The sequence below is a fragment of the Oratosquilla oratoria genome, chromosome 10 (genome assembly GCF_046742065.1).
Source record: "Oratosquilla oratoria isolate Oo_2021 chromosome 10, ASM4674206v1, whole genome shotgun sequence".
Lineage (NCBI taxonomy): Eukaryota > Metazoa > Arthropoda > Malacostraca > Stomatopoda > Squillidae > Oratosquilla > Oratosquilla oratoria.
In genome coordinates, this window is record NC_134786.1 from 17,381,623 (window position 1) to 17,396,876 (window position 15,254).

At 39.8% G+C, this 15,254-nt stretch overlaps 1 protein-coding gene across 3 annotated transcripts in view; it reads right to left on the bottom strand.

The window, feature by feature from the left end:
* Nucleotides 1-1,627: 1,627 nt before the first annotated feature.
* Nucleotides 1,628-15,254, bottom strand: part of LOC143029123 (uncharacterized) — a 58,689-nt gene continuing 45,062 nt past the window's right edge. For 2 of the 3 annotated variants that reach the window (XM_076191564.1, XM_076191562.1), the window contains exons 8-11: nucleotides 12,562-12,782; nucleotides 11,117-11,296; nucleotides 4,423-4,676; nucleotides 1,628-4,231 (exon numbers count right to left, since the gene is read on the bottom strand). In XM_076191564.1, coding sequence (XP_076047679.1) covers nucleotides 3,679-4,231; nucleotides 4,423-4,676; nucleotides 11,117-11,296; nucleotides 12,562-12,782 — 1,208 coding nt within the window. In that variant the 3' untranslated portion in view covers nucleotides 1,628-3,678. The remainder of the gene's footprint in view (nucleotides 4,232-4,422; nucleotides 4,677-11,116; nucleotides 11,297-12,561; nucleotides 12,783-15,254) is intronic. The other variant, XM_076191563.1, reaches the window with a different exon arrangement.

Below are 15,254 nucleotides of genomic sequence, written 5' to 3' on the forward strand. Positions count from 1 at the left end.
AGCGCCATCTATCGAGTGCACCCAGTATATTGTGGGAGGAGCTTAGCAAAAGCCCGCCAAAACTTCGACCAATAGTGAGAGGAGCAACCTGTCTTATGAGGCGCTATTGATAAACAAAATCCAAAAAATGGAAAGATCATTCTCACGTTGGTGTTTAAATGGAAACAATAGCGCATCTAGAGTGCATCCAGCGTATTGTGGGAGCTTGGCAAGCCCGCCAAAACTTCGGCTAATAGTGAGAGGAGCAACCTGTCTTATGAGGCGCTATTGACGAACAAAATCCAGAAATTGAAAGATCATCCTAGCGTTGGTGAAATAGAACAATAGCGCCATCTTTTGAGTGCACTCAGTGTATTATGGGAGGAGCTTAGCATAAGCCCGCCAAAACTTCGGCCAATCGTGAGAGGAGCAACCCAACTTATGAGGTGCTATTGATAAACAAAAGCCAAAACCTGGAAATTGTGAGAGGAGCAACCCCGACTTGGGTGGGCGTTTGATAAACAAAAATCCAAAATTTGGAAAGTCATCTTCGCGTTGGTGTTTAAATAGAAACAATAACGCCATCTAATGAGTGCACCCAATAGATTGTGGGAGGAGCTTAGCGAAAGCCCGCCAAAATTTTGGCCAATAGTGAGAGGAGCTACCCGACTTATGTGGCGCTACTGATAAGCAAAACCCCAATTTTGGAAAGATCATCCTCACGTTGGTGTTTATATAAATAATATCCACCTATTGAGTGCACCCAGTGTATTGTGGGAGGAGCTTAAAAGCCGCCAAAACTTCGGCAAATATTGAGATAGCTACGCGGTTTATGGGGCTCTATTGATTCGTTCTGGTGCAATCTTTTTTTTTACAGAATTTAAATTATTGTGTATATCTAGACTCATTTATGCACAAATTGTCGTATTAAATTGTAATTCTTTAGCTAATTGAAGCTTACATGCTCGCGTTGGTGTTTAGATATAAATGATAATGTCATCTATTGAGTGCACCCAGGGTATTGTGGAGGAGCTCAACAAAAGCCGCCAAAACTTCGGCCAATAGCGAGAGGAGCTACGCGGTTTATGGGGCTCTTATTGATTCGTCCTGGTGCATTTTTTTTTTACAGAATTTAAATTAATAGGGTATGATAGTGTGGTTATTCTAAATAAATACTTCTATAAGTATATCTAGACTTATTTATGTACAAATTGTAGTCTACTAAATTGCAATTATTTAGCTAATTATTGAAGCTTACATTTTTTTTTGTGTTATCCTCGGCAATTGTAATTGTAATTTCGAACTGAGTTCTTTTCATTATCTGTATTTCATGTATTTGATTTATTGCCAAATACACATTATTATTATTACGCTTTAATGCTTTTCGTGAGTGAATTTATCAATATTTTTTGGCATATTACAGAAGTCGAACTCGGTATCTAAACTTTTATTCAATATCTACGTGGTGAGCTGTTCTGGTATATATACCAGAATTTATCAAGGATTTTTTCTTAAGTTTTATTTCATTTTATTGTATTTTGTCTCATTTTCTGATATGAAAACTAACATTATTAAGAAATGTGACAATGTCATAGAAGTTTACAAATGAATTTTTATAACTCTGTGAATCCTCAATCTTGAGAAAAATCCTTGCCTCTGGGCACCAAAGGGGTCTTGTAACATCTTGCAAAATTTCTCTCAGAGCCCCCGATATATAGGATCATTAGTCAACATATTGTGTTAACAACATGACAGTATTCAAACTCTTATAAAATAGTGTTCTTTTTCAGACAAAGATTTAATAACTTTTTCATCAATTTAGATATTTATTCATATAGTAATACATTCATTTCTTAAACTCTTTACTCTCATTACTTACAGCTAACACTCTTGTATTACAATATACAACCTATTCTTCTCCATGTAGAATGACTTTTCTCCTACTCTTTCTTGTGTACACAAGATTGTCTTTATGCATGTATATATGTGTATATATATATATATATATATATATATATATATATATACATATATATGTATACACACACATACACATATATGATGATGATATGGTTTAACGTCACAAACTCCCCCCTATTGGGAGGCTAGGACGGTGCCCCTTACAGAAGACTTTGTAGCGTGGAATTTAATGAACCATGCCCTTGGTCCAACTTCGCCGGTGGCAGGGTACAAACTGTTATCCCCTCGACCTTCACCGCAAGTAACAGCACCCTAACCCAATCGGCCAGCGAGCTTCCATACATGTATATATATATATATATATATATATATATATAAATACATATTTATATATTTATATATATATATATATATACACACACACACATTTATATTTAAAAAAATATATGAGACTCATTACCTGACACCATTATATACATCTTTGTACAAGTACACATGAACAAAGGTAGCCTCGATGCACACTATCGTCAGGTAGTACCATTACCCTTGTGTCCGAGGTTTACCTCTTCCACTCCACTGGTCACACACCCACATCCATTCACCCTGGACAGTCCTATCACATTCTCGACTTTGTTGGCCTTATGCCCTTCTCTAAGCTAATATAATTTTCTATCCTGATAGCAGCTAACCTATCTTTCTCTCTCTCTTCCTCTTCCTCCCTATATTGCATGCATATTTCAGCAATTGAGCATCTTTTAATTACTCCAGTTTGTAGCAAGACTATTACCCACCCAGACTACCACTGGCCATCATATTTTCCATCAGATGCAACCATACTCTCACTGTTTCATATATAAAGCAATATCTCACAACCTCTGTATGCTGACATCTCCAAGACACCCTGTCTGCATCAATCAATTCGTGTTTCTCTCTTTGCCACTGCCCAGTGTACTTTGTTCTTGGCTAACATGTCATTTCTAAATATATTAGAAAATGGGATGCCAAAAGTATTTGTAATACATTTCAGGACTAATGGGTAACTGTATTTGGCCTATGTACAAATTAAAAAAATGGGAGGCACATGAAGAATGGCAGCTGATCACTTTGCCTCAAAATCACGGGGCTATATGTAACCTTACTCTTCATGCACCTCATTATTAAAGTTTCCAATAGTTAGATAATTAACATAATTCATTTTGTCTATATTTTTCTTTATCTGGATTCCACTTACTGCATATTGTAAAACACAACTAAAATGGGGACAGAATGAGGGGACTGGGGATTTCCCTTTCTGTACTTTTTCCCCAAAAGGAGTCAAGGCACAATCCCCCTTAAAAGGTGGATAAGGTCATTGGCATATACATACAGGATTCCACTTGCAAACACTTAGTAGACATTATTTGGTCAACTGTTCACAAAACTGGCTAAGTTCTTCTTTACATTCTGGAAGTGGAAACAAAATTCTAGCACCTCTACCAGAAAACAAACATGACAGTGCTTTGATGGAAAAACGTCTAGCCAAACTATGCTTCTTATTAGGAAGACCATTATGTTTCACCATAATTAGGTTGACCTTTGAATGCAGCCAAAATGAGCATAGCACCTTAACAAACGGTATGCAAGTAATAAATGAAGAGAGTTTCAGAAATACATTCAGATTTTAACCTGCTCTTGACCTAGTATATGACACTTCAAGCAAAGGATGTTTCAAGTGGCATTCCTTGTCTTTTCTAAACTCAATATTACATGTAAGTCCACAAACAATCATCACTTAGGAAGTCACCTTCTGACTTCTAATTTAAGAGGATAAGTACTAGTTACTTCAACCTTACCTAGTGCTTTAATTAGGGCTGCCTCAGCCTCCTTTGAGAGGCAAAAAAACTTAAGAGTGAACTTGAATTGGTTTGGCCAATGTTCACGAAAGCAGTTCCCAAGTTTAGTGGCAAGGGCATCATTTAAACTAGTTCCCCGCAGACCACTACTACCACTACGCAGGTCTTCCTGGATAATTCCATAGTTGCACAATGCAAATTCCCTGAGGTTCTTCATATTAGTATAGAGATTGTGGATAAGAGTCTTATGACAGGGCTTTGGTATTCGGTTTTTCCTGTGTTCCTGCATCCCCATCATGTCAAGAGTACGCAGCTGACAACAGGACTTGCTGATGGCAACTCCAATAGCGATGCATGTTTCCTCATAATTTTTGAAGCTAAACTCCCAATCACGAATGATTAGTTCTTGTAGTCGACGTAGGGACCCAAGGATAGTGAAAAAGGATATTGCTTTGTTGTCGTCCACCTTCTTTGTCATTGACAGGTTGAGGCTTGTAATACTGAAGAGATGACAGAAAATATAAATGACAATAATCTAGTTCAAAGAAATAGGCAAATCATATAGCACAATGGTTTACTTCAATGATTTTGTCAACAATATGCTGGATAGGGGAAATGATTAAATGGCTATCTATAAGTCAAAAGAATCTATATATAAACAGGACAATGTGAGATAACACGAACTACCTACTTCGAGAATGGTCTGATGAAGTGTAGAAGCAAAGGTCCCCGATGTACAAAAGTGGATAAAGTAAGCACTGCTTCCTGTAGGCAAAGACTTGTTATGCTTGTGCAGGAGAGGTTAGGATCAGGCATTACACAGTGCCAAGGCCACGGCACACAGGATTGTTTCACAATGTCTGTGGTGCAGCACTTGAGGTCCAGGTCTTTCACTTGCCATGACCGCAACATGTTGAAGACGCACTGTCCTGTTGTCTTTGGGTCCTGGCAGGTCATAACACACAAGAAAAGTAAATATTGAAAAAAGTAGTTAATATGGTCAATACAGATGCCAGAAAAATAGTGGCATTACTAACATATTCATACAATAGTATTAATATTATATAAATCAAGTCCTTAACTACCATGATGCACTTTATAGATCTTATTCTGCCTAATTCTTCATGATTTTATTTGGATAAAGGAATATCACTGGAGTGAGGGAAGGGAGAATTAAATCTATCTATCTACATATCAGGGCTTCTTCCCTTTATAAGGGAAGAAGCCAAGTCAAATGCACACACCCACTCCCATCCACCACCCTTATCTCTCTCTTATTTTCACTCTTTGTGGATGCAGGGTCATCCCTGTATCCTGCCCACTGCCCAGATGAGAAACAGTGCACTAAGACACAGTATATCCACAGAAAAACCACTTCACTTAATTGGCGAGCCCCTCTCCATCCCCTACCTTAACTAAATTGAAGCATATACATGTCTTCCTTCAATGATAAAGAAGTGAAAAAAAAGACCAAACATTTAGTCATTACCTATTATGTGGACCCTTGACGACATCCTAAAGGATGAGATTATTCTATCTATATACCAAGAGGTTTTCCCCCTTACAAGGGAGGTAGCCAAGTCAAAGACTCATACCTACTCCTACCTATTTCACTCCCATGCACCACCCTTTCCTCCCTCTTATCTTAGCTCCTCATGGATGATGGGTCATCCCTATATCCCACCCACTGCCCTGGGTCAGAGGCAATGTAGCAAGACACAGGACAAAGATGAGATTAATACATACACATACATATACCAAGGCTTTTTCCCCCTTACAGCCAAAAAGGAAAAGGCATAAAAACATTCCCACCCATTCCATCCCTGAATACACTCCACACCCCTCCACCCTTGAGTTTCACGGGCAGGAAACCTGGCAATTGTCTTTAAGTAAAGGTTAAAAGTAAAGCTATACTGTTTATAGATATTTAAAGTAATGTAATAATAACAAATATTAAATGTACATAAACATACCAGGGGCTTTTTCCTCATTACGAGGAAGGTAGCCAAAGTCTAAAGGCACAATTCCACACCCATCCATATTATCACCACCCACTCCACTCCCATTCACCACCCCTTCTTCCCTCTTTTCTTGGCTCCTCCTGGATGATGGGTCATCCCTGCATCTTGCCCATTGCCCTGGGTCAGAAGCAATGCAGCAAGATACAGCACATCCACAGCAAGGCTGCTTCATTTAATCGGCCATCCCCCTCTCTGTCCCCTCATACAGGGACAGAAAGGGATGGTGGATGGAAGAGTAGTAGATAGGGCTATGGACTATATAGTGGTAACCAGATGAAGATTAGGAAGAGTCTTAGGCGTACATGTTCTAAGGGGAGAGAGTGGGGGCATATCAGATAACTTTTTGGTGGAAGGTAAGTTGAAAATGGAGGATAGATAGAGAAATAAGAGGAGGAGTACAAGAAGAAACTGAGGGAAGAGTGGGAGGGAGTGAAGAATAGAGTAGAACTAGGAGTGGAGGGGGAATGGGGATATTTCAAGGAGGGAGTCATAAGGTGTGCAAAGATGGTGTGTGGAACAAGGAGGACAGGAGGAAACAGAAGGAAGGGTAGTGAGTGGTGGAATGATGAAGCAAAGGAGGTTGTAGAAAAGGAGAACCGAGCATTCACAGATTAGTTACAAAATAGGATGAGAGAATATCATATAAGAGGTACAGAGAAAATTGAAGTAAAGCATAAGAAAAAGGAAGCAAAAAGGAGAGCAGATATGAAATGGGGCAAGAGTATGACAGAAAATTTTGAAAGTAATAAGATGTTTTTTGGAAAGAAATTATGAGAGGAAGGGGAGACTAATCAAGTGGAGAGGAGAGATGATATGGATGAGAAGGCAGCAAGGTGGAAGTTGGACAGAGTATTCTACAGAGTTGCTAAATATGAAGGAGGATAGGGAGGGAAAGGTAGCTGCAGTGGGAAGAGATAAGAAAATAACAGTGATGAATAAGGAAAAGGGAAGAGAATTAAGGAAAGATGAGTTGAAAGCAGTTATCAAAGTGATGAGAGCAGGTAAAGCACCTGGGTTAGATGGGTGTCATGTGGAGCGTCTAAAAAAGGGAGGTACAGTGATGGTGTACTAGCCAGTGAGGATCTTTAATATTTGTCTAAAAGAGGGTAGAGTACCAGAGGATTGGAGGAGTGCCCATATAGTTCTACTTTACAAAGGAAAAGGGGACAAATGTGAGTGTAGTAGTTTCAGAGGGATCGGTTTCTTGAATATAGTTGGGAAGGCTTATGGGAGGATTCTGATTGAGAGGATTAGGAGAGGAAAAGCAGGAGTAATTGGTGAGGAACAGTGTTGGTTTAGGATAGATATGCATTGTGTGGGTCAGATATGAGAGAAAGCTTTAGAAAAATGTAAGGATGTTTTTTGGGCACTTATGGATTTGGAAATGGCTTATGACAGGGTAGATAGGAAGGCACTGTGGGAGGTATTGCAGATATATGGGCAGTCATGAGTTTTTAAGAGAGTAGTAGAGACTGTGTTAGAATTAGAAGTGGAGAGTTGTTTGAGGTTAAGGTGGGACTTTGCCAGGGGTGTGTAATTTTCCCATGGCTGTTCAATTTATACATGGATGGGGTGGTGTGAAAGGTAAACACAATGGTAATGGACTGGGGATTTGAAATGGTTAAAGAAAATGGAGAAAAATGGCAGATAAGCCAGTTGATGTTTGCTGACAACACTGCACTTGTAGCAGGATCAGATGAGGGATTAGGAAATTAGTGACTGAGTTTGGGAAGGTATGTGTGAAAGAAGGAAGTTGAAGATAAAGTGGGTAAAAATAAGGTGATGAGATGTACAAGGGGAGAAAATGGCAGCAGACTGGAAGCGAGTATTAAGGTAGAGAGACTGGAAGTGGCGAATGTGGTGGGAAAGGGAGGAGGGGTGGAGATAGAATACAGATTGAGGGAAGCAAGTGAATGACTTGGGAGATTAAAAAGTGTAATGAGAAATAGACACTTGGTTATGGATGCTAAGAGGAGATTGTATGAAGGGGTGATTGTGCTGACAGCACTGTTTGGGGCAGAAACACGGAACATGTGAGAGGAGTTTGAATGTGTTTGAGATGAAATGCCTGAGAAGCATGGTAGGGATTACTAGGTTCGATAGTGAGAAACAAGGAGGTGAGGAGGAGGGCAGGGGTGGAAAGGGAGTTGGGAGACAGGGATGATGAAAGAGTATTGGGTTGGTTTGGACACATGGAAACAATGAGTGAGGAAATATTAGTAAAAGAGGCGTGGAAGGCCGAGGTGGTGGGAGCGACCAAGGATGAGATGGATGGATGGAATACAAGGGGCATTGGGAAAAGGGGGACATCTATTCTGGAAAGAAGGGAGAAGATTGAGGATAGATTAGTGGAGAATGGTTGTGTATGGATGACCCTGTGATGCATGGAAAGGAGTGGGTGGGGGATGGGGGGGGTGAGGGAGTATGTGTGAAGGATATAGTGATGCAGCCCAAAAGGATTTCTCCCAGTTTTCTCTTTTTCTGCATGAGGGGATGGAGAGGGAGGGTTCCTGATTTAATGAAGTGGCCTTGCTGGGCATGTGCTGTGTCTTACTATATTGATTCTGACCCAAGGCAGTAGGTGAGATGCAGGGATGATCCATCATCCAGGAGGAGCCAAGTACAGAGGGAGGGAAGGGTGGTGAATGGGAGTGGAATATGTGGGGATGAAATGTGTGGGAGTGGATTTATGCTTTTGACTTTGGCTACCTCCTTTATAAGAAGGAAAAGCTGTTGGTGTGCGTGTGTGTGTGTGTGTGTGTACATATATATATATATATATATATATATATATATATATATATATATATATATATATATATATATATATATATATATATATATACTCTTAGTAGAGTATATATGGAAAGAATGAGTGAAGAAAGATTAGTAAAAGAAGTGTGGAAGGCGGAGGTGGAAGGAGTGAATATGAGGGGACGTCCTAGGATGAGATGGATGGATGGGGTGAAAGGGGCTTTACAAAAGAGAGGAATGTCTGTGGAGGAAGGACGGGAGAGGACAGAAGATAGGGGTGAATGGAGAAGGGTTGTGTATAGATGAGGCTGTGATGCATGAGGGGGAGTGGGTGGGGGATGGGGGGTGAGGAAGTATGTATGAGAACAAATTTGACGCAGCCCGAAGGGATTTCTCCCCGTCTTCTCCTTTTCTGCATGAGGGGACGGAGAGGGGGGGGGGTCGCCGAAATTATGAAGCGGCCTTGCTGTGGATGTGCTGTGTCTTGCGACACTGCTTCTGACCCAGGGCAGTGGACAGGATGCAGGGATGACCCATCATCCAGGAGGTGCCAAGATAGGAGGGAGGGAGAGGGTGGAGGGGAGTGGAATATATGGGAAATGAAATGGGTGGGAGTGATTTCTATGCCTTTTTCTTTTTGGCTAACCCCCGTGTAAGGGGGAAAAAGCCTTTAGTATATGTATGTATGTATATATATATATATATATATATATATATATATATATATATATATATATATATGTGTGTGTGTGTGAGTGTGTGTATGTATATAGATCAATTAATCAACTCTTGCCCCTGATCTCTCTTGCATGAGACCTGTGACCAGAAAACCATCAATAGCCTTCAGAAGGGACCATAAGTCACATACATTAATATATCAAAGGCTTTTCCCCCCTTACACCCATTTCACCCTCCCATACTCCACTCCCATTCACCACCCCTCCCTTCCTGTTTTTTTTTTTGGCTCCTCCTGGATGACAGGTCATCCCTGCATCTCACACCCCTGGGTTAAAAGTAATGCAGCGAGGCCATTTAATTTAATTGGTGACCCCCCATCTCTATCCCCTCATGCGGGAAAAGAGACGAGGAAAAATTCCTTTGGGCTGTGTCAGAATATCATTTGCACATACCCCCATCTCCCACCTACTCCCTTCCATGCATCACAGTATCATCCATAAACAACCATTATCCATTCACCCCCATCTTCTGTCTTCTCCCTTCCTTCCTCAACAGACATCCTCGTTTCCCAACGCCCCTTTAACCCTATCCATCCATCTCATCCTAGGTCACCCCCTCATGTTCACTCCATCCACCTCTGCCTTCCACACTTTTTTTTACTAATCTTTCTTCACTCATTCTTTCCATGTGTCCAAACCATCCCAATACTCTTTCATCAACCCAATCTCCCAACTCCTTCTTTCATCCCCACTGTCCTCCTCTCCTCCTTGTTTCTCACTCTATCCAGCCTAGTAACCCCTACCATATTTCTCAAGCATTTCATCTCAAACACGTTTAAATTCTTCCTCTCTTACGTTCCATGTTTTTGCCCTATACATTGCTGTCAGCACAATAACCCTTTCATACAATCTCCTCTTGACATCCATTCCCAAATGTCTATTTCTTATTTCTATGTCTATTTTTATGTCTCATTTCATCATTTCTAAGTGGTGTCCTCACTTAGGGAAAAGATAATGCATTGTCTGTGGATTGTTAATGCAGGGCTTTGTAGTATGAAGTTTTCTGTATCCTCTGTGTGGTGGTTGCATCTAGGGCAGTTTAAATCTGTGGCTAGGCCTATTCAATCTTGGTACTGTCTTAATGACAAATGGTGTCCTGAGCACATGCTATTGTATTTCTTGTCTAGTGTGGGAGGGTTCTCTGTAGAATTTATATCTGGGTGTTCTTGTTAGAGTATCGAGTCTAGTGGTCTTTCTTGAAGGGCTTGTTTATATACAGAAATAGAGCATTCATAAGTTAGTTATATCCCATAAAATTAAACTCTATATACCAAGAGCTTTTTTTCCCCCTTACAAGGGAGGTAGCCAAGTCAAAGGCATGTACCTACTCCCACCCATTCCACTCCCATCCACCACCCCTTCCTCCCTGTCATCTTAGCTTTTCTTGGATGATGGGTCACCCATGTGTCCCACCCACTGCCCTGAGTCAGAGGCAATGTAGCAAGACACAGTACATCCACAGCAAGGATGCTTCACTTAATTGGCAACCACCCCTCTCCATCCTCTCCTGCAGAAAAATAGAAGATGGGGAGAAATCCCTTTGGGCTGCATCAAAATATCATTCACACATAAGGACTCTCTACCCCCCCCCCCATCCTTTATTTGTATAAGAGTATCAGCTATACACAGTAACTCTCCATTCATCCTTATCTCCTGCTTTCTCCCTCCCTTGCTCAACAGACATTCCCCCCTCTTTCTTAACACACCCTTCACCCCATTCATCCATCTCCACTCCCTCCACCTCTGCCTTACACACCTCTTTTACTAATCTTTCTTCACTCATTCTTTCTGTGTCCAAACCATCCCAATACTCTATCATCATGTAAAACTTGATGTAAATTTAAGTAAATAAAATCACAAAAAAAAAGCTAACCTTGACATTGAATTTCCAGCATTGTACTGCAAGCGAACGGAGTGAAGTGTTGTGGGCCAGGACAACTGATGCTAACTGTATATGGGCATCTGTCATATCCACACGATCTGACGACAGGACAGCTTTCTTGATAGAAGATGACAAACCAATGCCCATGATGATGGGAAGGTATAGATCTGCCTTTATTGGAAAATAAAAACTACACTGTAGAAATTATGTTTCTTGAGGCTAACACCAAAGCCTTAAGTCTATCTCGAACTCGACTTCGAGTGCAGTATCATCTGCAAGACAAAAACTGGTTAACCTCCCACTTCCTTCTAATTGTACTTAAAAGTCTCAAATCCTTGACCAGCACCCTTATATGGTAACTTTGAGGTTTTAGCTCAATCTATTTATAAATCTTTAAGTTATCCCAGAAGATGGTGTATCTGGACAGAAAATTGTACGTCTTGACATCTTTTAGACTGCTTTTCTTCTTTTTAACTTTTTCCCATGACCACATGGCTCTCTCTCATCCCTGACCATGAGATCCTTTCAGTTTGATCCATTCCTGCACCTATTTCCTGTATGTTACAATTATATAAATGCATGAAATATCACAGCTATTAGCTTCTTATGAATACAAGTATTAACAACCATTTCGGATTGTATTTGGATACCAATACTGTATAAGATATGAAGTTATCAATGTCTTTGCTGAAGTCAGCATGAAAAGGATAGAGTAATGAAATTAATTTTGGTACTTTTGGAAGTATGAAATACAATGGAAAATAATAAAAACAATGATATGGAATTTAGCATCATATTCCACAAGAAAATAAAATAACTTCAGGGAAAAGTAAAAGAATATGATATTGTTCAAATTTACATAGCTAAAGGCTCATTAAATATGTTCCTTAACAATGTAGATGGATTATAGAATGCACACAACTTAGAGCAAAATTAAATATCATGGGCAATATATAATATTTATGTAAGAAAATCACTGGAAGCTCGCTGGTTGAGCGGGTTAGGGCGTTGTTACTTGTGGCAAAGGTCGAGGGGATAGCAGTTCGAATCCTGCCACCAGCGAAGTTGAACCAAGGGCATGGTTCATTAAATTCCACACTACAAACCCCTCTGTAAAGGGCACTGTCCTAGCCTTCCGATAAGGGGGAATTTGTGACATTAAACCATATCATCAAGAAAATCACTATGGTCATAGAAAAAGGATTATCCAAATACTGTACATCAAAGAAAAGAAAGGGGAAAAAAAAAAAAAAAGAGGATTTACACATTTTGCTTGTTACAAGTTTATAGAACATCATGTACTCAATAAAGCTGTAACAAGCAAAATGTTGTACAAATAAAGGCTCTGCCTTCACATGGTGTTTATTTAGACTTGTCGGCAACTGTCAATTACATATAAAAATATCAATAAACACTTTCCAGTAACACATACTTACATTTTGCAGTTCTTTTATTTCAACTTGTTCAAGATTGGGGGCCTTTCTTAGTGCATAGCCAAGACACATAACATCTTGCAGAGACTTCATATATGAAAAAGGCTGGCCAAGTCTTAGGACTGTCAACTGTGTTTCCACAAAAGATGCAAAGAGAACATGGAACAAGGAACCATGATTTCTGCCTTCACACCATGGGAGAGGAAGACGATGACTGTTACCACCTGAAGAATTGAGAGTAAAATATATTGTATGTGATGAAATACATAGAAGAATAATGCAAGTGGTGAATATTTGTATGAACAAAAGAGAGGTGACAGATGGGGGTTCACAAAGAAGGTAGCTCCTGCTTGCATGATATAATAAGTATCTCATTTTGTCAGACTACATACAGACATGATCTGTCCCATAGATCTTTAATTACACAATTTTTTTGTCATGTATGTAATCCATTACAAATTTTAACAAAACCTAATATAAATGCATACAAAAATGGAAAATACATAAATGTAGCAAATACATGAATATTTAAATGATCAGTCTGTATACATGTTAGTGGTATGGTTCCCATACTGAGTGAAGGATAACAGCAAAATTGAGACAAGAATTTGGAAAGTAAAGGCAGTATTACACAGGCAAGTTCTGGACAAGCCCAGCATAGAAAATTCCAAAAATTTCTGCAATCATCTCACAAAACTGATTACAAAGTATGGAACTACCAACCCTTGAACAAAGAGAAAGAGGTGACCTACTAACCACCTACAAAATCATGAAAGGCATGGAAGTCTTTGGCAGGGAAGACTTACTAAAGTGGGATAAAAGAAAAACAAGGGGAAATGAAAAGAAACTCAAAAGGGCTAGTTATAGAAGAGGCCTGGAGGAAGAAAAAAAATGGAATTGAGGATTGCGCATTTATTTTTTTTATTAATAATCTAACTTAAAATTTGAAGGAACTTTATATCAACACATTATTAACTGAAGGTCCATTAACATCTGATGGGATCTAGTCATGCCAAGGGAAACATGTCTTGACATCATATGGCATTTAGTCATGCCATGGGGGGAAAAGGTTGTAACATCATATGGCAATTAACCACTTCCATACGGTGACGCCTATGTAGGTGTCATGAGGAGCAAGTGGGTACGCGATGATGCTGACATCGGCGTCTTGATTATATTTATTGTAGTCGTACCTACGTAACCTCCATTCTCTCTAAACTGGCTTCATCATATTTTCTATGGCTATCAAAATTCATGGGTGAAAGAGAACGAACGATTGAGCATTGACTTTATTTTTTATCATGCAATTATTATGACACAACATTGCACATCGGGCAGCTAATGCTGCCAGACATGCGATGTGCCCCGGAGTGAAGAGGTTAAGTCTTGGGATGAGTGGCATGTATTTATGCCATCGCGTATTATTACAGAATGAATGTTTACCTGTTTTTGTTTTTTTCCTAATAGATGGTACTTGATACTTACATGGGATTAGTTGATAATTATGATGCAATATTATTGTAAGCCCTGTGGGCAATCTCCTGTGGTGTATAATTATACATAAGTTTTTTCAATAGATGACAACTTATACTTTCAAATGATTAGTTGATAATTATGATGTAATTATGATGGAAGCTGTGTGGGCAATCCCCCATGGTGTATAATTACAACAGATATGGTGGGCAGCACAAAGCTATGTGTTCAATGACATCATCCATTATGAAGTGAATAATTGGTGACATTTCCTTTTGTGATTTGTGGTTTGTATTTACATTCTTTGACCCAACTGGTGCAAATTCAACAATGGTTCTGATGGGGGAACAAGGACACACCTTGTGACCTGATTCACCAGCAATTTATGTAAAAGATCGGTCAAGGTCTCTTTCCAGCATTAGCAACTGTCAGTATGACTGATAATACTTCATGGACTCGCCACCATGTTCATCCTCAGCTGGAACCTCAGCCCTCAACCTTGAGGTAGGTTCTGGACTATGAGGAACAAGACAATTATAGCGATGCAAGTGATTTGTCGCTGGATTCTTCTAAATTCAGTGATGATCTTGATTTTGTCCAGAGCTTGGTCACCTTGGTGGACAGTGACAAGCCCCTGGCAAGCATCAGGAAGCAAGATTGGAGGTCCAATGCTCTAAGGGCACCAAAATTTTCATTGCACCAGAGTGATAACATGCCACAAAAATATGATTTCACCAGCAATTCTGGTGTCGAGAAAGATGATCAATCCTCATTCATCATGAATGTGTATTTGAGCTCATGACAGATGAACTCATCTCCCTCATTGTGGCTGAGACAAACTGGTATGTGGACTTGATACAAACAACATTGTTCATGTGTTTTCTTATACTCAAACAGAAAAAGTGAGCATGGTACCTACATAAACTATTTCCTTGTTCTTATTTGTTTATAGGTTTGCTGACACAACCCCCACAAGGGAGAGTCATGGCTGTACATGGCAACCTGTAACAAGTGCCAAGATGCACATATATTTTGGGTTGCGCCTAGTGATAGGTATAAACCCAAAACCCAGGTTACGAACATACTGCCTATCTCTTCCTTTTTACTTTCATCTGTATCACATCTACACACTTTAAAAGACCCAAACCTTAGGGTACTGGTTGGAAAACTCCTCCCAGACTCTCTTATGCCTTTACTTTTTTTAGGAATCCCTTTGGGGCTAC